Below are 25,513 nucleotides of genomic sequence, written 5' to 3'. Positions count from 1 at the left end.
GGTTTCAGAATCGGACACTGAAACTGGGAAAGAGAATTTCCATTTATCTGATTTTGCCCGGATGATCCTGACATATCTTCTTTCCGAATAATCTTCACTTTCTAATAAACTTTCTTTTGGTTTCAATATATTCTTAACAACCCCGATTCCCCGAATCGTGTAATAACCAAAACAACCAAATCAAACTAATTCGCACTATAACCCCGGAATCAAAACAAACGAACCCTAGATTCCTAACCGTTCGGTTCAACCGACTTCCTAGAACCGAAAATAAAATCTGAAATTGAAACTTTGCGAATTTAAACGAAATTGAAACCTGATCGCGAATTCCCTGCGATGCCTTGCGATTCCCACGCCTAGAGCCTGATGCTCTGATACCACTTTGTTGGCCCGAACTTGGATCTTGATCTCTAACGAGCGTGAATAACTTGAATAACAACTTTATAATAATCGAATAAGTGTAATACATACAAATCGAATGAGAGTAGTGAATACAAATGAAATCAAACTATCTCTATCTATAGTTTCTAAGAGGTACGAATGAAAAGACATGACTCTTCGTGAAAGGGTGTGTCTCTTGGATTGTGTGGCTATGATTGATCTTGAAGGGGTATGTCGATTCTCAGCCATTCATTCGAACCGTCATGTCTCCTTCTTCCTTCCTTGATGTCGATCTCCGAATGGGTGTGTGTGAGGGACACACCTCTTCGCTAAATGATGGTGGTTAACAAGTTCCATCTTGTCAACTTTAGTCCCTTAGTTTCATAACCGCTTGTAACCGCCTTGTAATAATAAACTAAACTATCTATTCTAAACTAACTAACATGGTGTTAAGAGATTAACTTGGTTTCAAGAAGTACCCTAAGATGCCAAGATGACCAAATCCGGATATAATTACAGCTAATGTCATTGTGATTATGCAAATAAAGATTGCACTCTTCCAAGATGAATCAAACTCCAAAAAAACCCATACGAATATTGCTAACACGAAACCAAGCATGTATGCTACACGATACCAAATTGTTGCACGAGCATTAGATCGTGTTTCATCTGGATCTGATGAGTCATCAATGTCCGTTACCAAGTCTCGAAGTGCATCTTGTAGAATTTTGTATCCTGATGTTCCAAGAGCTAGAAGAGCAAGTGTTACCAAAAGAACCCAGATCTTATCATGTGGATGGAACTTCCAAAAAAGGACCAAAGCCTGTTTCAAAAAACATGTGAATCTTAGTTATGACTTATAGTTATACAGATCATAGAGAGCATAATTCATTACTTCAAGACTCATCGTAACATAATATAACCCCACTAGTCAAAGGCGACAACAAAATAACCGCTATTATCCACGTATCACACAAGGAGAGGTGAGCACAACAATTAGGAAGATGGGAAATGATCGACTTGTATGGTAGGACTGGAGTTAGTGTTCGTGCGCGTCTAGGGGAAATTGATTCCTTCACCATGGAGGTAGGACTCCACCAAAGGTCTGCTTTGATCAGTCCGTTTTTTGTGGTTGTTGTAGATTCGTTGTCTAAATCGATTCAAAGGATAATTCGTGGTGCGTGCTCTTTGCATATAATATTGTGTTAGTGGCGGAGGCTAAATAGAGACTGGAAGTTGGGGGGGGGGGGGGATAGAGGAGTGGCAGACAACATTAGAGGGAATGGGTTTAGGGATTAATCGATCCAAAACTGAGTACATTTATGGTCAAGTGGTTCTGTAGACAGCTAAGTTCAAGTATTTAAGATCGTTTGTACAAAAAATCTGGAGATAGGTATAGCCACCGCAACCAGGGATAAACGAGCAACTAGTAATAAAGGTTCTGGCAGATATTCTTGCAAAATGGAGTACTACGAACACGATGGAAGCAATGGAAGTGAACACAATGGTTTTGGCGGTTCGGGTCAAGTGAAGACAGAAGTGACGTCGGCTAGGATTTGTAGAGACTCAACTCTAATAGCATGTAAAAGAGAATTAATATCTGATTTGTAATTACAATGGAGGGAAAACCCTCAAAATATAGAGAAACTAAAACCCCGAAACCTATATATGGCTTTTTCGTCTTAAATAGAAGATTAGCTTATTAGTTATATAGATATGTCTGTTGATCACCGATGCTTACCACGATATATGCAACATTTGAAAACAAGAGTGTGTTGAATCTCCCAATAAACGAGTCAGCTGCGTAAGCCATAAATACCAAAAAAACCAAAGATAATACATCATGTGCGTTTGTTAAAATTGCAGACTTCACAATATGATCTCCATTTGGTGTTAAAAGCCATGATAATACACTCACAATTGCATTGTTCGTCAAGGAACGACTAAACACCAAACCTGCATGACAACAAATTCGCGCATCAAATTAATATAAACGGTATAAAGTTAGGTATCACACGTTGTACATGATGCCAACACAAGTAGCTAGTTTGATGTAGATAAAAAAGTACCAATAAATAAGAGGAGACGGTGACTGTAGAGAAAATAATAAGATTTCCAGAACAACACTGGAATTAAAGTAGCTAGAGACGGGCAAGAAGCCCAAGCATGAATACCAAATGATAATGTCATAAATTCCATAGAATATGAGGCCTTTGTTCGAGTAAATTCACTTTTGTGTTTAATTATATAGTTCACAATTCCGTGTTTAGTGTTTGGAATGTTCGTGGGAAGTTGCAAGGCTGCCTTACTCGGTAAGATACTCTTTGTTTTAAGTTCCAAAGTTATCTGGTTTTTGTGCTCCCAGTATAATTATTTAACTTTAGATTTTGTTTTAAGTTCTAACGTTTAGAGCATACGTAATGGGCGCGACCAAGCCCCATAGCGCCGAGATGGCGTCGTGCACACCAAAACCAAGGGCGCTATGCCCAAAAAAAATTTAAAAGCACTATAATCATAACGGCGTTTTAAATTGTGGAATTGAATTTTTGACCGTTGTAAACGGTCATTTTAATAAAAAAAAATCAATTTTTTTTTTCAAACTTTCCTTTAAATCATTACCTCCTCTCCTATTTTTTTTACCACACACACTCAAACACTCTCATCTCTTCCATTTTTTTTTACAAATCTTGATATTTTATACAATGCATCCATTCAACCGTGGCTTCATTCCTCCCCGATCAAGTGCGGACCCAAACCAAAGTGGTAATCCTACTCGCCCCGTGTCGCCGGTTCCCACTAGACCCAACCCTTTCGGCTCCGGTTTTCTCGATTACAATCAACAAAGTCCCGGGTTTATGAATCTTTTGAACCAACCGCTATCATGGGACCCTAATCTCTACGTGTGGAACCCGAATTAAAACACGGATGGGATGGGGTCGTCTCAAGCGTTTGGGTCGGCTCAAGCTTTCGGCTCCCCACTACACGAACCCGATGTTGTTCCGGAGACGCAACCCGAGGTACCGGATACGCAACCGGAGACGCAAAAAGGAAAAGGAAAAGGAAAACGGCCACATAAAAAGAAAGTGGAAACCACCACCCGAGCGAAAAAAAAATGTGATAACGTGGGAGCCCGAAGAGGAGTATGTGTTAACCCGCGCTTTCATCGATGTTTCGGAGGACCCGGTCATATGTATGATTTTTTTTCTTTTTTTTTTCCGTTTTCTGTTTTTAAATTTATTTTCTGTTTTTTAATTTATTTTCTGTTTTTTTTTTATTTTCTGTTTTAAATTTATTTTCTGTTTTAAATTTATTTTCTGTTTTTAAAATTATTTTCTGTTTGTTATTTATTTTCTGTTTTTATTTTTTTAAATTTTAGACTAACATTATATTTTGTTTTTTTTAGCAAACAATCAAAGTAAAACCGTATTTTGGAACCGAATACGAGAACTTTTTTTCGATCTTATGGGTAGAGGAGACGAATACCGCCTACCGGACTCTATATCGGGGAAGTGGACCGATATAAACAGGAAATGCACAAACTTTCAAACCGTGTACCAACGCTTGTTTTCCGGATGGAAAAGTGAAAGTAACGATGAAGACATTACGCAAGCGGCATTGGTCGAGTATACGGAAGCTAATGGCCATTTCCCGTACATGAGGTGTTGGCAAATCCTTCGCCATAGCCCCAAATGGGCCACTGTATCTACTCCGAGTGGTCGTTCGGGAAATACACGGCCATCAAAGAGGTCCAAAACAAACGAGTCGGGTGAACCCGAAACGCCAACCTCCGACGCTCGAAACACCGACTTGAACGAGGATATTCCGGATGACGAGCCGATGGAGGAGCTACCAAGACCGCCCGGAAGAAAAAGCCGGGCGAAAAAACTCGAGTCGTCGTCGATGTCTATGGGAACGGATATGAGTAACGCATTTTCGGAGATAAACAAGCGACTTCAAGACATACACGAACTCGGTAATAAACGTTTGGAGGAGAACCGCGAAGTTACGGAGATTATGCGGGATAGACAATGGGCTCACGACTTTGAGTTCTACTCGAAACCGCATGACTACTTAACGGGAAAAGCTTTGAAAATGGCTTTGGCACAAAAGGACCGGATTGAAAAAAAATACAACCTTTGATTGTGTAATTTTTTTTATTCTAGTTTAATGTTTTTTTTTCTAGTTTAATGTTTTTTTTATTTTATTGTACTTTTTTTTATTTAATGAAATGAATTTTATTTTTAAAAAACTTACAAATGAATTAAAAAAATAAAAATTAAAAAATGAGTAATGATTACACAGGGGCTTTATGACTATGGCCTCAAATTGCATAACGCCCCATAAAGCCCCGGGGTGACGTGGCATACCACGGGTGCTACTTTCTACACCCCCCTATTTACTTTTTTCACCCCCCTCCTCTCACATACTTACAGGTGGGGCCTGCGTGGTACCGACAGTTTTCCTCTCACAAGGGGGGGTGTAATCAGGAAGGAGGGGGGTGTGCATAGAATGGGCCTATATATATATAGGCGATATTAAATAAATTTAAAACTCAAGACCTAAATAAAGTTTTATATTCTTTCAAATGACTTATAGTAAATATTGTTAATTCCTTTTCGAACCGGCAAAATAAAATATGTTCATATTGTGGAAGAAATTTCTAGTTTGAAAGCCCTGCTTCAGTTTTATGGAAAGGTACTAGGATTTAATCACAGATAACTTTTTTAGATGTTTAAGCAATTTGAGCTTATGGGTCGCTTGGCTAGGGGATGTAATCCCTCATTCCCCGTGCTTGTTCTGATGTGATTCTACGTCTGATTTTCGGTCATGTTAGCTTTATTGGTTGGGCAGCAGAGTTGAGCATAATTCGGTCCAAACCAGTGGCAGACACATGAATTATTTTTAAGGATGCGAACGAAGGGTTCAACTACACTTTCAAGATGTGTGATTGAGATTCTACATACAACCACTGAACCGGACAAGAGGACCAAAACTAGTTGGAACTATCTTCTTTGGTCCATCTAGAGCATTCCACATCCCATCAATCAACCCCTACCATATCTTTAAAATTTAATAAAAACTAAAAAAAATAAAACATAAACTCACGACGTTCCATCAACCATTTCTTTACCCCTATATATGATAAAATTATTTTGAGTGTATAAAAATAAGAAACATAAAAATAAATATTTATAATCAGTAAGATAAAGATAAAAATGATAGATGGATTGTTTTTTAAAATAATAGATAAATTTTGAAAAATATATTTTTTAGTTAAATTAGAGTTAGGTATAATTTGAGACTAAATTTCAAAGTTGTACCATAATTTCCTCCCTTAACATTCTCGAAATATGTGATTTAGTCCAAAAAACTAATATCAATTAGAGCATCATCCATAGAGGTGTTTTTTGGTGGTGTTTTTTGGTGCTAATGTGGCACCTGCCCAACCAATGAGAGCATTTCTCTCTCTTAACCCACTCACATACACAAAAAAACACTATTTCTCTCTTCTCTCTCCTCTCTCCTACATCACATAACTTTACTCCCTCTATTTTATCTCATTTTTCCTCACAAACATAACTACACTCTCTCTCCTCCACCTCACACCCTCTCTCCTCCACCTCACTTTCTCTCTCTTTAAAAACACCAAAAAACATGTCTATTGTGGATGTTCTAAAAAACTTAGTTAGCTCTAGTTTAAAATGGTCATTTTCCACCACCAACCACCATCAATCCCCACCACAGCGAGTGGAAGATGCTAAATACACCAACGAACACGTTCAGTCAGCTGACAAATCATATTTATACAAATTCATAAACACTCATCTTCTCTCCAACCATACATGCATCCCTATTAATACTTACATTTCACATTATCACCAATTTTAACAACTACTATTCATAATAAAATTCTTTTTATAACTTAATTTAAAAGATAAACTTTTTTAGTAACATTAATAACTTATACAGTGGGCATTAATGAATTGTTCACCACTTAATTTATATAACTTATTATAACAAATAAATACATTGTGAATAAGCAAATGATATAAGTTAAAGTTTTTTATAGATTAGTGTTTCTAAAATAATTTTAGATCTTAACATACATATCATATATACAAGGTGTTAAAGTCTAAGTATAAGTTTATAATACACTTGAAATAAACTAAAAAGAAAGAAAACCTTGTTGGCTGATGTGCCCCACCACCTAACAAAAAATTACGAACGTAGAGACGTGTCTTCTCCATTTCTCCAACGGGAAAACTGGAAAGTGGTTGTCCACGTCATCTCAAATGTAAGGTAAATATCTTGTATAGTTGTATTAGGATTAGTCTCATGAATAATAATATTCATGAACCTTCGAGTTTCCCCAATCACAGCTTCTTTGCAGGTGCTTTGATGTTTGTTGGAATATGATAATCCGAATATCACGCTTATTTGTGGCCCAATCACAAGATCACGACCCTATATATTTTATTATTAATATTTAAAGACCACACCAAAGTACATCAACCCCAGCTAGCCTCTGTTTAAAGTACAAAAACAAGAATCCTCAACCGACTAAAATAGGAATAAATGTATCTTTTTTAATCACCTCTCTTATTTTAATAAACTAAAATATTTTGTCCGTTCAATTTCTAATGTTCATGTAAAATTTTATTTAAAAAAATCGTTTCTAACTAATAACAGTAGTATACTTAAAATAAGTAGCATGTTTTAGTTACTTTCACACATAATGTAAGTTGTTATTTGTTAGGTTAAACTCTTTTGACCAACTTAGATTTGATTTATGTATTAGATCCCAACATTTTCATCTAGTTTATATAATGGTTAAGTGCTTTATAAGTTTATTCATAATATATTTCATGTAAGATACAAACCGAAATTACGAGCCTAAAAAAATTAAAAAGGGTCTTGAATTTTTAATTTGCTTTGCGCCCCCAAAATTCTAGGACCGGCCCTGATTTTAATGTTTATTGTAAATAAGAATGGTATGAAATAGAAAGAAAACCTGAACTTGTATTGAAATGAAGAAGTGCTTATGTACAAGCAATGAGCCTCTCTCTATATATGAGGAGAGAGTGACTAACAAATAAATAAAAATAAAATGCTAGGGCATAAACTAATTAATACAACTACCAACTAACACTCCTCCTCTAGTTGGAGCATAGATGTTAATCATGCCCAACTTGCTACATATGAAATCTATTTGAACCTTCCAGAGTGGTTTTGTGAAGATATCCGCTAGTTGGAATTCTGTTTTAACATGAATTGGCGGAATGGATGGAGGATCCTTTTGAGTGCCTACTATTTGATCTCTGATTAGGTGACAATCAACTTTAATGTGTTTAGTTCTCTCATGCAATACTTGATTTTTAGCTATATGTACAACTGATTGATTATCACAGTATATTCGCATCAAGTCATCAGAGGTAACCCTGAGTTCTCTGAGAAGACGACGAACCCATATCATCTCTGATGTAACATCTTCCATAGCTCTATACTCTGATTCAGCACCCGAGCTGGATACAATATGTTGTTTCTTACTCTTCCAGGACACAAGATTTCCTCCAACAAAAACACAATATTCGGTTGTGGACCGTCGTGAAATAGGACAACCTGCTCAGTCTGCATCTGATAATCCAGATATACGTCCATCTCAATCTTCTGTAAAAGCATTCACATGGCAATGACCCTGATCAGAATATAAGATCCCTAGACCTCGTGTGGTCTTGAGATATCGTAAGACACGAATAGCAACATCCTAGTGTCCAGTGTATGGAGTGGCCATGAACTAACTTAAGACACTGACAACAAAGGAAATATCTGGTCGTGTAACTGTCAAATAATTAAGCTTTCCAACCGATCGTCTGTATCACTCGGGATCCTTTAACGGGCTTCCATTCTCTGGAAGGAGCTTCCTCGTAGGAAGCATATGGTGTCAACCGGCTTGCAACCCAGCAAGCCACACCCAATTAACTTATCAAGGACATATTTCCGCTGAGAAAGGAGTATACCTTGTGGGTACAAGATACTTTTATGCCAAGGACGTACTGAAGTCGACCTAAGCACTAATCTGAAACTGAGACTGTAGGAACTGTTTGAGTTTGGTAACCCGTTCTCATCATCCCCTGGAACTATGATATCATTCAAATAAACAACTAGAATGACTCTCCGCCCCCGATGATGTCTGAAGAATACAGAGTGATCATATGCACTACGAACCATTCCAAACTCTCCCATAACACTAGAGAAATGGCTAAACCATGCCCTTGGAGACTGTTTAAGACCATATAGGGAGCAGCGTAGTCTGCATACTTTTGAGGCCTCCTCCTTAACAATGAACTCGGGTGGCTGCTCCATATAAACCTCCTCATCAAGAACACCATTGAGAAAGGCGTTCTTGACATCAAGCTGGTGGAGCGGCCAATGATGAATGGCAACAAGACCAATACAAAAAGGCACAGAGGGCATTTTGGCAACTGGGGAGAAAGTCTCGTCATAATCAATACCATAAGATTGAGAGTAGCCTTTAGCTACCAAAAGAGCTTTCAGACGATGTAGGGAAGCATCAGGGTAAGTTTAACTACGACAACCAACAACACGCTTACCAGGAGGAAGCGGTTCAAGATCCCAAGTATGATTGGCTCGTAACGCCCCAATCTCGTCTTCCATGGCTTGACGCCATCCTTGGTGAGCCAGAGTTATCATCACATTCTTGGGAATCGGGTAGGAATCCAGGGAAGTGATAAAGGCATGAGTGTGACAACCGGTGATTTGCGGCCCCTAATTACGTGATTAACAGATGATTAACGCGACAATAAATAGTGTTTAAGACACAAATTAATTTAATTAGGCCTTTGGAGTGCCTAGGAACGTCTATGCGACTTTACTATGCGCGAACGGTGGTTTACGGAAAAATCTGCGGAATATTACGCGACAACGAACTGATACCGTACAGAATACTGACAACGCCGACAAGTATGAATGTCACACAAATATTTTATGTCTAAGAAATTAATTTTGTGAATTTATTGGGCTTCCGTGCGACACAAATGCAACGTGAACTAAAAACGCGATAGTAGGAAACGTATCGGCAACGAAACGGAAGCAATGAAGACGCTTGTCACCTTCAGAACTTACATTATACGCTATATTTAGCTCCGTAATGAAATTTTAGCAACTACAGTCGAAACCGGATTAGAAAACGCATTAAAGCGACGACAACACGGTTTTACGCGAATTTTTACCGTGATCGACGAACGAACGCGCAAATGACACCTACCGGCACTATTTTACGTGATTTCAAATAAATAAATAAATAAATAAATATAATAATATACGTTATCATATTTTACGGAGCTCGGGTGCGGAAACGGTTCGTTGGAAATAACGGGCCACTAACCATAAATCCAAGTATATAAAGGACCATATCCCTCTTTTAATCTTCATTTTGTGCAGACCTCTTATACACACACACACACCTCTCGGCTTCTCTCTCCCTCGTCGATGTCCGGCGGCCGGTGAATCGGTGGAGCCGGTGACTCCCCTTCTTCGGCGACACTCATCTGCAATACCCCCTTTCTCGGTTCCCCTTTCCGGCAACACCCACCACACCCTAACCCCACCCCCTGTTAATCCCTATTCTCCGGTGATCGGAGGTTCCGGCGACTCGTGAAAGGTTTGGCGACGAGCTCAGGCGGTGTCGGCCGTCGTACCTGCTGTCGATTGGGATTGTTTCCCGATGGAGACCCCCTCTCTCTTTAGCTTCATCAAGATTAGACCACCACCACCACCACTGTCGGGTGGTGGTGAGCGACGGATAGACCAGGAGAAATAAGAGAGAGAAAGAAAAAGACCAGCGGTCGGTGTCTCGGACCAGCGGTCCGACGGTCGACGTCCCGATTCCGCCGGTCATTTCGTTTATCCGACGGATTTTGTAGTTTATCCGGCGGTCCTTGCCGTTATCCGACGGGTTTCAAACCCCGAGGAGGATTATGATGGTTAACGGCAACACCGGCGACATAGAGGTGGTCCGACGGCGACGGTGGCGGAGGAAAGTGGTGACTCGGCTCAGTTTCAGACTTGGGTTCGGGTTATATTTGGCTCAAGATATGATTCGGTTCACATGTGGTTCAACAGGCTTCTTCATCTCAAGTGCGGTTCAGTTTCGGGTCAGATTATGAGGCGGTTCGGTCGACTCGGTACTCGGTCAGACTCAGTCAACTCTGTGAGTCAACTCAACGAGTCAACTCAACCGGTCAACTCAGCCGGTCAACTCAGTTGACCCGGTCAACTCAGTTGACCCGGTCAACTCAGCCAGCTTTTTCAGCGAAACGACACGAGATTTTGGTAAAGATTAATGGCGCGAACATTTCGTTATTTATACAGTTTTGTTTATTTTAGTGAAAACGAGCTCGAACCGATCGATTAAAAATATAGTTTATATCTTTACATATTCAACAAAATCTTATATATAACGATTGTGAATTGAAAATTGATTGAATTTTGGTAAAATAACGACACTTTAGTTGTCGGAGCTATGCAAAAACAGAGGAAACTTTGCCCCTTTTTCGAGAAAATCCGTAATATACAACGCGTTTTATTATAAAATAAACTATCGCATTCGAATACTCTTTTAGAAAAACAAATACTAACCTATAATTTCTTTTGACGATACTTTACAACTCACAAAAAACGGCGATTCGATAATATTCACAACTAATAAATATAGTTACTATATTTATTTTGAAACCTTGAAAATTCGATGAAACTTTTATAAAATCAATGTAATTATTTATATTGTTTCGAATGACGAATAATACGACTTCTTTCCATAAAAATAAATATAGTGTATATTTATTTCAACAATAAAAAACACGACGATTCTTTTACTAAAATAAATATAGTTTATATATTTATTTGAAATATTAAACGACACGAATTCGTTTTATAAAAATAAATGTAGCTTATATATTTATTTTAAATATCAGACAACACGTATTCTTTTATAAAAATAAATATAGCTATACATTTATTTCCGACACCAAAAAATCGAATTCTTTTGTAAAATAAATATAGTCGTTTTTATTTTCAAACAAGACAACTCGACGAATCTTTTATAGGATAAATATAACTTTTATATTTATTTCATACGCCTAAACGACGTACATATATATTTCGACAAATATCATATGTGATACATAATACGAGTCTGTTATATGTAATTTTCATATAAATATTCTTTTTATACACGTACGACTTCGTGAGACGTCTAACGCGATGATAACAATATATTTATATGTTTTTTTTATATAAATATTTATTAAATATTTATATACTATAAATCTCATGAAAACTAAGTCTTCCCAAGACCTGTGATTTGGTCATTTTAACGGTTTTTCCCCAATAGTTTAAAACTAGCTATTTTCCTCCCTGATTTTTCTAACTTGAAGGGGTATGGTCCTAAATCGACCATCACCCATATCAAACAAACCCCTACCAGTAGCAAACCGCACCCATGCGGTCACATCCTTTGAATCCAATCGGTCTGAGGATGAGAAGCCTTACCTTGTGCGTAGAAATAGATGAACATAACGATGCGGCTGGCACCGCATCATATGGGCATTTTCGTCACGACAAGGGATGCAGGCAAACGGTCTCCACGGACGACGATGCGGCTAGCACCGCATCTCGCGTATTTCTTGATCACAAGCAAGGGACGCGGTAACATCAGATGTTACCGCAGGCAGCGATACGGCTCGCACCGCATCCTGTACGCTCAACAAGTGGGACTGACACTACAGTGCAAGTAGCACCAATGACAGTCACCTGTCAGAGCTACGTAAGCAACAGACTGACGTGGCGTAACCTCCACATCCGACAAGCATGACACACCTGCAAAGGTGCAGCACGTCGTTAGTCTGTCCATCATCCTGCTCCTTCACTCCTCGGCTATAAATACCAACCCCAAACCAGGTTTGAGATATCTTCTTCACAACTCTCTCACTACTACTACTATCATACTTTGCTTCCCAAGCAGATTACTGATTCTCACGCCGGAGAGTGGTAACAACGAGCACCCCCACCCCACCCTCCTTGTTACGAGTCACGGTTTGTTTCCTTGTGCAGGAGATCAACCCACCGGTTATCCAGCCAGCCATCCTCGGGAGGAAGGGATTAACCCTTCTTGACGAGATCAGTGAGTTAACCCTGCCCGGTTAACCATTGTTTCATCATAACTTATCGTCATTTTGCTCCCCGCCTCTAACTCCATCCAAAAAATCCATTAACTAGAAGGGTATTTTGGTAATTTTATAGATAAAAGCAAAGGAATGTAAGTCTTTTCACCTTAATAAACCTATAACTTGTTTATTTACATGTATATAAGTAATTCTTTTCCGATCCCCCATCTTTCCAACCACTCTTTCTACCGTCCACTACCATCCATAACCATCCACCACCACCTGCCGACCACGACTACCGCGACTTTTAACTAAATGGTTTAGTTGAGTTAGAGCCAGGGAGTAAACTACCAAAATACCCCTACTTTTAATTGAACGTTTTAACTGAGTTAGAGCCAAGGAGCAAACTGACAACAAACTCGAAAGATCAGAGAGGAAAATAGCTATTTTGAAATTATTGAAGCAAAACCGTTAAAATGACAAAATTACAGAGAGCAAAATGACTGTTAACTCAACTTATTATTTGTCTCAACGTATTATTTTATGAAAATATTATATGAAGTTTTTTTAAATTAATATTATTTGACTAAAAAACATGAGTTAGAAAGTTCCCTATTTCTCTTTGATGCGAGACTTAATAATAATAATAAGATGTGTATGATATGTGATGTTTATAGTGTTGGATATGAGTTGATTTACATATGAGATTGAAAATTCATATCTAACCCTTAAAAAATTCAAGTTGCTAACGTCTACTTTGATTGATGATGGATATGCTTGGAGAAAGTAGGGAGAAAAAGTGATTATCAACTCAAAATACCAAATGTATGTATTATTTAGTATGAAATATGTGATAAAACCAAAACTTTTGAACTAGATGTCACAACCGATTCTTTTTTTATTTTGCTAACTACTCCATTCAAGATAATTAACGAAGTCAAACTATAAGAAATTAACGATGTTTGAACATTTTTGTAAGCAAAAGAGTTATTGATGTAGTACAACTTGTTTTGCTCATTTTACTAATATGTATTTATTAATATGCAGGCATTATTATAGGTGCACGCACAAGTTTGAGCAAGGGTGTCAAGCAACCAAACAAGTTCAAAAGACCGACGATGAGCCACCGATGTATAGGACAACATACCATCGACACCACACTTGCAAGAATTCACAAAGAGAGCATCAAATCATTTTGGATTCTCCAAACTCTAGGGACAGTTCTGTTCTTTTCAGTTTTGAAACAAATACAATCATCAATAGAAAACAAGTTCGTCCTTTCTCCTCCTCGACTAAACATAAACCCGAGGAGGGTTTTTCTTGTTTAAGCATGGACTACAACAAAGTTTCTTTGTCTAATTATAACACAACATGGGATCAGGTCACACAATCCATACAGATTCCACTGGAACCTAAGTCTATGATGTCATCAGGGTTAGATCATGAGGACATGGTCTCCCCCGGGGTATACTCGTCTACATGTAGCACACATCAATATGAGACTAAAGATGTGTTCAGAAGCAATGATTTTAGTGACTTCTGACTTATGTTATGCAAATAGTTAGTTTTCATTTTGAATAATATGTATCTTCAATATATAACATATATATGGCATTTTGGCCAGACAAGCGTAACCTTCTTTTATGAGCTATATTTTCTAAAATTTGCTTAATTATGTGATATGTTATTATTATCACTTCCTTAATTCCAAACTAATACAATATATTGTGCAAGGTTCCGGTTATTTAGTAGCGGACAAAAGATTTTTTTTTTCTATAGTTATTGGAAATATATGGTGTTCGGATGCCTATCACTGAATAGTAGATTTTTTTAATTCAATTAGGGGCGGTGATGTAGGCTAGAAAACGGGATATGAAATCGGACATGTTGATTCGCACAGAATACCAGGAACGATTCTTCCAAAATTCGTTGATTCATGAAGAATACCGAAAATTGGGGGAGAAAAATGACTTTTCATATAACTCAAAACTGATCTGCTTTCTCCCATTACAATCATATAAATAACAATGTAAATTAAAAACGGGCCTCAGAAAACAATTGGGCCAAAAGCGAGAGCAAAATAAAAGTCCACCAAAAGTAGTAAAAAACATAAAAAGAAAAATAACTCATAGAAATAAGCGTTTTTGTCACACGATCTTGGGCCTCCAAATACAAGATGGTCCGCTCCTCCACACTTAGGCCCGCATCAGGCGGCTGGGTAAAAAAAAGCTAATACCAAAGTCATTAGAAAATGCATAATAAGAAACAAATTCGGGCCATGCAACAAAGAAGAAACGATTACATAATTAAATTCTATAAATGATGGCTTAAACTAGGTAAACATTACTCCCTCATTCTTAAACTTATGAAGCCATGAAATCAAACAATCTCAAAAACATTGTAATAGATATAATCACAATTTTGAGAAACCTTTGCCAAAACTTCGGCCAGATCGATGAAGTGGAAATCGTTTAAAATAAAATAGAAGTAACATTTATCGTTAAAAATTTCAAATGAACTTGGTGATAAATAGTCAAATAGTGTTTTAGTGAAATTTGGAAATCACGAATTTGGGGATTTGTCGCCAGGGGCGGAACTACAGGAGGGTCAGTTGATCCTCCGGCCGGCAAGATTTTCCACTTGATCAGGGTAGGCAAGGGAGAAATGTTTCTGATTCTTGACCCTTTAAATATTTGTTTATAAAGTAGTTAAAGTGAAAGGAAATGAAAATTAGTGAAGATTGAGAATATCACATGTTTTATTTTTCCGGCCGGCAACTATAACGTACAATAAAGAAGAAGAATATTAGGAATGGCAATGGGCCGGGCTTAAGTTGGGTGTTGGTAATCCCAGGCCTGTACCCGGTTGTAATTCTTTGCCCCATGCCCGGCCTGTTACCCGTAGGGTATTTTTCGGGTAATTACCTGTCAAGTATCGGGCATACCCGCGGGTATCGGGTATACCCGTTAATTTCTTAAAAATACCCGTTGCGACAAATATGCAATTTTTACTTTGATGTTTATATATTTTACTATTTTAATGACTATAACAAATGAAAATATTATTAATAACTTACATATCATATTCAGACCATATATACTAAACTAAATTAAAACGATTACTTAATTAAGTAACTGTATCAGAACCAACTAATTGCATAAAACATCCACATAATAAAGGTAATAAAAGGTGATAGCTTCCATATCCAATATACATTCTCAAAAATAAGTTATATGTTCACTAAACACTTGTCATATACATATCCACATATGACTATAGAGAAGGTAACAAGTACATGTACTAAGTTTATATATATATGAAAATCTATAATATAATACTTTCAGGTATTATTCGAGTAAATGGGCCGGTATCGGGCTGGTATCACTAAATCCCATACTCGTACCGTACCCGAATTTTTTCTATTTTTAAGCCTGTACCTTGCCCAAACCCATTGGGCTTCGGGTATACCCGACCCGTATGTTTCGGGAATACCCGTCGGGCTTGGGCTTTTTTGCCATCCCTAACTAGGGCTGTCCAAAAAGCTCGCGGCTCGGAACTCGCTCGAAGCTCGCTTGGATTTAGCTCGGAAAAAGGTCGCTCGATATGCCTCGGTTTGAAAGTGAGTCGAGCTGGCTTGGCTCGGTTAGAAAGTGAGCCTAGCTCGGCTCGGCTCCTGACGAGCCAAATTGGCTCGGTTTGGCTCGCTTGGTAGCTCGGCTCGGCTTAGCTCCAGCTATTTTACTTATACTATATTTTATTTTTATATACATCAAATATATTACAAAAAAACTGATTATTATTTACATGTATTTAGGCTTATAGTTTGATATCTATTACATATTTAAAGGTTGATTGCCGTGTTAATAAACAAATATTGTATTAACTTGAAATATACATCTTATTTTGCGTTGTTGGACGTGATTTTGGCTTGTTATGTATTAGGTTAAACTTATTTTCAATATGTTCTTTTGAAGTGTTGAATAATATTTTAGAATACTGAATTTTGAGAGCTTCGTATTAATTTTTATTTTTAAAATCGAGCCAAACCAAGCCGAGCCGAGCCAGCTCGGTTTAAAACCAAGCCGAGCCCGAGCTTAGATTTTCAGCTCGGTTCAAATCTGAGCCGAGCTGAGCCAGCTCGGTTTATAATCGAGCCAAACTCAAACTTGCCCTAGCTCAGCTTGGCTCAGCTCATGAACAACCCTATGCTAACGATGATGCAGAGAAAATACATAAAAGAAGATAATAATAGAAACATTAAATTAATTATCAGTAGGACTCTATCTGAAAAACTTACAACCCTCTGTCAAAACCTACATCCTGTTTCTCAACCACTAGTATTTCAATATTGAATTTTCTTTTATGAAATTTTATCTTAGTTAACTTTGATAATAAAATAAGCCCTCTATATTAACTTACTAGTATTAAGTCCCATGCGTTGCAGCGATTGTTATAAAACTGTGTTGAGTAGTAGCAATACTATACTATTGTCAGCGACCACCAACACCGGAAAAACTCGTAAAAACAAAATAAATAAAAATGGGAAAAAAAATAACGTCGAGCGAAAAGCAGACGTAAAATCTCTGAATCACGCGCGCTCGTTGCTGAGAAATCAAACCGAAACACATAACATAGAAAAAAATAACTAAGTCCATCCAGGATCTGTGTGTTGGACAAACTTGTCAAACGCAGAAAAATAGATGTGACACGACGGGCCAGTCAAACGGGAAAAAATATACGAAAAAAATGTTGAACCCCACACGCACGTTGCGGTGCGTTAACTCGCAAAATTTAGAACGAAACGCAAAACTTGGGAAAGATGAAAAATATGGTGAATCAAAATTGAAAATAAAAAAGAGTTGGGATTAAAGTGCAAAAGATGAAAAACTTTGGTTTAAAGGTAAAAAAACAAAGGGTCAAAATTGCAAAATTGAAGTTATTTATTAATTTTAGATAAAGATAAGGATAAAAATAAGTGTTATCTTTATATTGGTTATTAATTAATATTAATATTAAAAGAAATTTATTAAACAAATATAAATAAAATTTATGAGGTTGAAGTAGAGAATACCATGTGGCATTATTTGGAGTCTTTTATTATAAGTTAGATTAGATATATTAATTAAGGATTATTATTTTAGGTAGTTATCAAGTTTATTGATTCAACATTATTATTTTATATAACTTTTTATTCACTTATGTAAATATATAACTATATTTTAGAAAGATGTTTAACTAAAAATTTAATTTGGGTAAGGAAATAATTTAGATTACTGGTGTAAATAGGTAGGAGTAACCTTCGCCGTTAGAAAAAAAAAATAAAAGGTTTTAAAAAACCATAAGGTTTTATCAAAATTTTAAAAATCAATTACAGTTATAATAGAAAGAATCGAGAAAATTGGCGTTACGGTGTTTGTCTCTGGCGTAAGCTAGTAAATATTTATTCAGTTTATACCATATTACACCGTATTACAACCGGAGTTATTCATTTAATATTGAATTGCGACTACCTGATCGAAAAGTTCTGATTCCGCCCCTGTTTGTCGTCAATCAATCTATAAAGAAAATTTATAAATCAAAGTTGAGACTTTGGCCAAGTTATTGATCTTCCAAGAAAACTTTGTTGAAACACTGAATCAAACATCAACCAAATCCAAATTCAACGATTCCACGAACCGAATGATTTAACAATTTCATTTCAACTGATGATTGAAGAAAACGAGATGAAGTAGTGATCGTCTACGCGAAATGGGATTTAAGAAAGTAAACATAGATTTTTGAGTAAATTGCAAAAATCGTTCATGAGTTTGGGCATATTTATCAGTTTCATCCAAAAAAAATTGATTTTTTGTACCTTTGTGCCTTTTACGTTTGGCAATTTTTGCCATTTTCATCCAATTCGCTAACGTTGTTTATTTTTTGTGTTAACTAATGGGTAATTTAGACATTTTATCCTTTTTTCTGTTTTTTATTTTCCTTTTAACCTTTAAATAAGAACTAATAATTCTCTCTCTCTCTATCTCTCTCTCTCCAAACCTCTCCTCTGTCTCTCACTCATTAAACCTCTATCTCGTAATCTCTCACCGGCCACCATATTTCGGCAATGAAGACATAACAACGACAAGAATTGTTCAAACGATGGTGGTGGATTTAGCTGCTGCGAAGGTGGTGGATTTGGGCGGAAACCCAACCCCGCGATCGTTTACCGTCTCCACCTTACACAATCAGATCCGACACCCCCCACCGCCAGACGTAATCCACCTACAACCAAACATTGATCATAACTAGTTCCACCGGTATACACCACCCAACACCAATATCATCTACAACAATCAAATTCGACACCCTCCACGGCTCCCTGCAATTTGGCTGGAGAAAATGTCGCTGCAACCTGGAGAGCCTCCTCTAATTCCCCCTCTCTTTGGTTCCCTCCTCCATCGCTGCAAATTATACAGAGTGAATTGCAAATTTTGTTCTTTATCTTTATACCAAGTTTCAAGCGTTGTCCTTTATCTTTAAAATTGATGTGCTTCGTACTTTATGTTTCAAAATCCTGCACGAGTTGTCCTTCGAGCCTAACCCAATTAGTTATTTTTGTTAAGTCAAATCACATAAGGGTATTTTAGTCTTTTTGGTCATTATTTAAAAATATTTTAATAAATAAACAAAAAGTAATTAAAAAACTTGTGTATATATGGATATATTCCAATAAAAGAAAATCAAGGTTCTTTTTAACCTCTTTCTCTACCTCTCCTACTTACCACCACCACCACCATCCACCACCCACCACCACCACCTCCACCACCAGCCACACCAAACCCCCACCATCCACCACATACCACCTGCCATCGCTGCAACCCACCCCACCAACCACCTTACACCACCTACCACCGCTCACCCTACACCACTTAGCACCACCACCGTCGCCAAACCTACCCACCAGGCCACCACCTCAGTTGAACCCATCCCTTCACATCTGCAATGGGGGTAATTAGATCTGAGAAGCGGCTCCGACGAAGCAACGCACCCACTGCCTGAATTAGGTTATGACGAACCACCGTTGAACCCAGCCATACAAATCCGCCATTTGAAACAGGTTTTCATTATAGTGGTGATTTTGAACAGTGTAAACAAGGGTTGAAGATGGTGATTGAAGCCTTGAATTGAAAGGGTTGGATGATTTTTAAATAAAAAAATTGTTTAGTTAAACAAAAAAAGTCCAAAAGAAATATTAACAATAAATAAATTAAAAAAGAAGGCTTAAAGTTAAGCAAGAAAATAAACTAAAAGACTTAGGTGTTGTTTGTTTTTTCAGAGGTAAAACTTCTGCAGTCTGCAGTCTGCGAACCACATCCGCAAACATCTGTAGCAGAAGAGATGGACCATACATCTGCAGTCTGCGGGGAGAAGATTGTTTGTTTAACACCACACAAACACCACTTATCTCTCTCTCTCTTCTCATATCTCTCTATCCATTTCTCTCTCCTCACTTCTCAGACAACCACTCACCACCACCATCTCACTTCCACCGAACACCCACTACCACCATCGTCTTACTGCCAACACCGGAAACCCACCAACACCACCACCACCGTCTTTACTTCTCAGACAACCACCACCACCACCTAACACTCACCACCACCAGCTCAGATCCCGCCGCCTCAAGATTCAACCGTGTTACAGGGGGCTTCGGTGGAGGGTTTTTCGACGATGTTACAGGGGGTTGGACAATTTTTCGAAGGTGATGGAGGGGGTCAACGGGTTCGACGGTGTTACAGGGGGATTTGACGCAGATGAGGGTAGTGATGGTTAAACCACAGTCGATGGTGGAGGCGGCGGCAACTTGAGTGGTGGAGGAGAGGTGGTGGAGGAGAAGAGGTGAGAAGCTAGAGTGGTGGAGGAGGGTGGGTGTCGGCTGGAGGTGGGTGTCGGCTGGAGTGGGGCGGCGGAGGTGGAGGGGCGGCAGAGGTAGAGGTGGTGGCGGACGGTGGGTGGAGGAGAAGGGGTGAAGGAGAAGGGGTGAAGAGGTGCTAGGGTTTTGTGAAGAAGAAGAGGTCTGCAGACCCATGAAGACATTGGTCCATGTCTGCACCAAGAAGTGGTCTCGCAGACTTTTTTTAATGAAAGGTCTTCGAGAAAACAAACAGTCTTCAGACCCAAAGGTCTGCGCGCGGTCTGCGCAACGCAAACATAAGAGGTTCTGAAGACCTTTTCAGGAAAAACAAACACTACCTTAGGGATTGTTTGGCAACCTTTACACCAGTAAGGGGTCTGATTAGATAAGAGGTTATGACCCAGTAGCCAGACAGTGTTATTTGGTTGGACCTCTAATCACCGTGCATAATGACTTTTGTACCCTCTCAACTATTTTTTTTGTTGAATATTGCATTTTGATATGGACGCTGAATAACTCACTATGAATCACCATTTGCTCTTGCAGATCATCTTGTACATCATGCATCAAATCTGTTGCAGACACATAACCAACATCCTTTATCTTATACATCTATACTTCAAGAAAATCATAAATCTTGTTATATTGGATGTATAGAGATGAGCACAATTAGTTGAGTCGGTTAGATTGATATCTTGTATGTGGTAGTTAGGTTGTATCTAATCAATATATATATATATATATATATAGAGAGAGAGAGAGGCCGGTTAACGTACAATACCTCTTATCATACATTAGGTACGCGATGCCCTCAGCCGTACGATCTTCAATCGATCAAACGCGAGCGAAACTAATTTAAATGATTAAATTAATCATTTTAATATATCTAAATCATACCAGGAAGGTTAAACGTCATTGCGAGGTCATAAATCTCTGTAATTGACCGATGATAGTTCAAAATCAAACCCTAAATCAAATTCAAAAACCTGCAAATCTTCTTCCCCAACCTCCCTTCGTTCCTTTTAGTGCGATATCGATAATAAGAACTACTAATTTGGGAGTTGTAAGGGTCAAAGGGAAGAAGACTGACAATGATCGACCAACAATCGAAGAAGATGAACAGTAACACACACACACAGATTTTTCACATGCGATATTCAATTTTTCACATGCGATTCTACACACCCCATGCCATTTTTCACATTACCTCATGCTAGCCATTTTTTCACATGCGATATTCAATTTTCCACATGCGATTCTACACACCCCATGCCATTTTCCACATTACCCCATGCCATTTTTTCACATGCGATATTCAGTTTTCCACATGCGATTCTACACACTCCATGCCATTTTTCACATTACCCCATGCCATTTTTTCACATGCAATATTCAATTTTCCACATGCGATTCTACACACCCCATGCTATTTTTCACATTACCCCATGCTAGCCATTTTTTCACATGCGATATTCAATCTTCTACATGCGATTCTACACACCCCATGCCATTTTTCACATTACCCCATGCCATTTTTTCACATGCGATATTCAAATCTTCCACATGCAATTTTGTCCATCTACACACCCCATGCCATTTTTCACACTACCCCATGCTAACCATTTTTTCACATGCGATATGTATTGAATTCGCACCAGATCTGCACCTGATCGAACGGTTGGGATGATCGCGTACGTATCGTACGATAAGCGCATTTGTATTTTACTCTTTACCTATATATATATATATATATATATATGCTTGTCTATGAAAAAATGGAGAGAAGACTAGAGAAGAACAATGGATGCTAGGGCAACCGGAGATTTGAAGATGATGGAGAATAGGAAACGCAAAAGAGCAGACACACCAGAAAGAAGGAGTACTCGGCCAAGAAGATCTGGAAACCAAAGACGCCCTCCACTTCCATCGTTGTGTCCAACATTCCAGAAGGGGGGATTTATGAGGAATAGTTGAAACAACATTTCAGGCATTTTGGAGACCTTGCCTCTACCTATGTGTCAAGTAAGAGAGATAAACTTGGGAACATTTTCGGCTTTGTCAGATACTACAATGTGGGTGATAAAGACGAGTTCCTCAAATCCATGGGGAATGTCTTCATTGGTGGAGCAAAGCTTGGTCTAAACCTGGCAAAGTATGATAAGTGGTCAGTGGAGAATAATGGTGCTAGTGCTGAGGCAAAGGTACAAGCCAAACCTTCTCCTCCTTCAACCCTGATTAGTGGAAGATTTGTGTCACACCCCCAAAATACCACATGCGGAAACTCCCGCGAGGCGTGTGACGTACCAGGATCCAGCCACTAATCACATTGAACTAATACCATGATATCATATGAAAGTTCCCATTTATTACGTTATAGAGTTCTCAAAACATAACTTAAAGTTTAACATGTTCAGCGGAAGCATAATGTAAATCATTGTTCAATGTGCAAAGGTTAAATGTATGAAAACCAATAGTCTTGTCACATGTTTCCAAGTTTCTCGACCCATGACTACTTCAGCAACTCTAGACAGCAAGTTCCATATCCAAGAATCTAACAACCTGCGAGCATGCAACAAGTGTATCAGGACAAAGCTGGCGAGTTCATAGTTTTGTAAAAACGTATAGTTGCCAAGTGTTTTGTTCAGTTTGAAAACAATGTTGATAATAACCCGAGTACCGCAAGATGGCGTCAGTTTGTTTGCCCGTCCCCAATGCCCTATCAAACATTGGTCATGATTCTAAGGTCATTAGTTCACGCCCGTCTTCTCAGGTGCGGTGTTAGGTTGCCAAGCATAACAGCGCTATCAACTAATACCCCGTTACCTCTCAGGTAACTAATTCGGTATAAGATGGGACTTAAAGTGATAGGAGTGAGTGTATTATCCAACATCCCAGTTTAACCCGGAAAAGGCGTATTTGATAGATGTCGAAAGGTCGGTCAAAAACAAGTTTAAAAATTGGTCCTAAGTACCTTTACTAGCAAGGGTAAGTAGGGTCGTCTCCACAGGGAATATGTGGTTAGTGTTGATTGTAGAAACCTAGATTAACTAAACTAAGAAAAACTATTGCTTTGATTGCGTTTTGAGATTTTTGATCGAGAAGAATTAAGAAAGTTATCAATTTTAAAGAAAAGCAACCCCCTCCGGATTTCCGGTTCAATGATTCACCCAAACCTGTTTAATTAGATAGATACCAAAAGGTCTTGTTAACGGTTTAGTTTGATTGATAATCAAAGACAAATTTTTAATAATAACCTATGCAATTTAATCACCAAATCATAAGTGCCAATAACCCACCCAATAACCAAACTACTCACGATGCAAGAAAACCGAATGCGAATGGTAAAAGATGAATAATTGCAACACTCACAATTCTTTTAAACAAACTAAACCACACGTATTCTTCAAGTTATGAAAAACAATCCAAAAAACTAAATAAATAAGGTTTGAGTTTCACATACATGAACCATCCACCCGGAGGTGGTCACAAAAGAATCTAGCCACTCATAGTCATGATTTGATCTTCTTGGTTGTCTTGGATGTTTGATTGCATGAAAGATTGCTGAAATTTGAGGTTGGGAACTCCAAAATTCGTCCTTGGGAAGTGGAAAACGGCTAGGGTTAGTGAATATCTCGTTTTGGGGTTGAAGATATCTTAAAATAAAGTGAAATCCCAAATTTTCGCGTGGCTATCTGCTGTCAGCGCAAGGTTGCGCCCCCTGGCACAAGGTTGCGCCCCTGACTGACTAGCATCTGTATTGCGCCCAAACTGACACCAAGTTGCGCCAAACTGGTTTCTTCTTGGGCCAAGTACTGGTTTCTCACCATTTTTTGCATTTTTCAACTCCCAACTTGTGTGTAAGCTTCTAACCTTCATAAATCTTCCCGAAAACATCCCGTTTAGCTTCAATATCCATCCGTTAAGCTCTGGGTACCTACAAATAGAAACACACTCAAAGTAACCATGGTTTATGATGATAAACACTTAAAACCTTATATTTACACATGTTAAAACATGGTTATTTACCCTTCTGTCACATCCCCACACTTCACCTTTGCTTGCCCTCAAGCAAACCGTTACGGAATTACTCACCATCGTAACAATACCTCTAAACCCCTATACCGATACAACCGATTAGATCCCAAGTCATACCCGTCCCATAGACTAACACAATCGAGATTGATAGTCCGACAAGCAAGTGATGCAATTTATAAAACTTAAGACTTATCTATTCAAAACTAACATGCTTAGGATTAGAACACATGCTACACACCCCTCACAATCAACTCTCCTCTCGGTTTAAAAATATGAACTAGCGTGTAATGTGCTAGTGTGTGTAACACTCAAAACCAAACATGAAATCCTGTAATCATAAGCTTGTATAACAATCATTCCTCCACTGTATCGTATAACACAACACATATCAAAAGGACTTTCGGTTTTGGACTTAGGCTAAGGGTAGGAAATTTTTGGCTTATATTTTTTTATGTGGCGAACAAACGACCAAACCATGACAACTTTATTTGCAAACACATAACGACTAACACATTCGGGTTGGTTTCTACCCAAGAACATAAACGATATTCACAACACTTCTATTTTTTCCTTTTTCTTTTTCTATATTTTTTTCTTTTCTCTGTTTTTTTTTCTTTTTTTTTCAATTATTCAAAACTCGTCGTTCACGGTCGATATCAAGACATTCACATTGGGTGGACAAACGAAAGGTAAATAGGCTCAACAGGGCTACTAAGGGTGATGATTCGGTAAACACAAAACAAACAAACAAGTGGTGTAAGGGATATCCTAATGCCTTTATCATTTACATTCACATATCAAACCACAGTCTCAGCATGTATCAAATCATACAAGTTCTAACACATAATAACATGTGGCCTGCTCTCAACAAATGAAGTCATAATGTAGATCATTCTATCAGTCTACAGGCTCAAAATTCTCACCAAAGAAAGGGTAAAAAGGTTGCCGACATGTAGCATATGCAATCTAAAGCATGTTACCCCTAAATAGACATCTCTTCTCAATTCTTTTATCCTAA

At 38.1% G+C, this 25,513-nt stretch overlaps 2 protein-coding genes and 1 pseudogene across 2 annotated transcripts; 2 read left to right on the top strand and 1 right to left on the bottom strand.

Annotated features, from left to right (window-relative positions):
• Positions 1-346: 346 nt before the first annotated feature.
• On the bottom strand, positions 347-2,595 carry LOC110909868 (protein NRT1/ PTR FAMILY 5.10). Its single transcript, XM_022154609.2, has 3 exons — positions 2,451-2,595; positions 2,123-2,337; positions 347-1,204 (listed from the first exon to the last, which is right to left on the bottom strand). The coding sequence occupies exons 1-3, from the start codon at positions 2,578-2,580 to the stop codon at positions 839-841; spliced, it is 711 nt and encodes a 236-aa protein (XP_022010301.2). The 5' UTR covers positions 2,581-2,595; the 3' UTR covers positions 347-838.
• A 711-nt stretch (positions 2,596-3,306) lies between these two features.
• On the top strand, positions 3,307-4,521 carry LOC110911193 (glutathione S-transferase T3-like). Its single transcript, XM_035983919.1, has 2 exons — positions 3,307-3,571; positions 3,785-4,521. The coding sequence occupies exons 1-2, from the start codon at positions 3,307-3,309 to the stop codon at positions 4,519-4,521; spliced, it is 1,002 nt and encodes a 333-aa protein (XP_035839812.1).
• Positions 4,522-10,382: 5,861 nt separating this feature from the next.
• Positions 10,383-14,234, top strand: LOC110911190 (annotated as a pseudogene).
• Positions 14,235-25,513: the final 11,279 nt, after the last annotated feature.

This window comes from Helianthus annuus, chromosome 15 (genome assembly GCF_002127325.2).
Source record: "Helianthus annuus cultivar XRQ/B chromosome 15, HanXRQr2.0-SUNRISE, whole genome shotgun sequence".
Classification (NCBI taxonomy): domain Eukaryota; kingdom Viridiplantae; phylum Streptophyta; class Magnoliopsida; order Asterales; family Asteraceae; genus Helianthus; species Helianthus annuus.
The sequence above is the reverse complement of the archived record's forward strand: the minus strand, read 5'-3'. Positions and strand labels throughout refer to the sequence as shown.

Excerpts from the sequence above, each read along its gene's own strand:
- LOC110909868 (XM_022154609.2), bottom strand. The coding sequence starts at position 2,580 with ATGGAATTTATGACATTATCATTTGGTATTCATGCTTGGGCTTCTTGC. Across the intron at positions 2,338-2,450 it reads CCGTCTCCTCTTATTTATTG|GTTTGGTGTTTAGTCGTTCC; the intron begins GTACTTTTTTAT and ends GTTGTCATGCAG. Across the intron at positions 1,205-2,122 it reads CAAATGTTGCATATATCGTG|GCTTTGGTCCTTTTTTGGAA; the intron begins GTAAGCATCGGT and ends TTTTTGAAACAG.
- LOC110911193 (XM_035983919.1), top strand. The coding sequence starts at position 3,307 with ATGGGATGGGGTCGTCTCAAGCGTTTGGGTCGGCTCAAGCTTTCGGCT. Across the intron at positions 3,572-3,784 it reads TTCGGAGGACCCGGTCATAT|CAAACAATCAAAGTAAAACC; the intron begins GTATGATTTTTT and ends TGTTTTTTTTAG.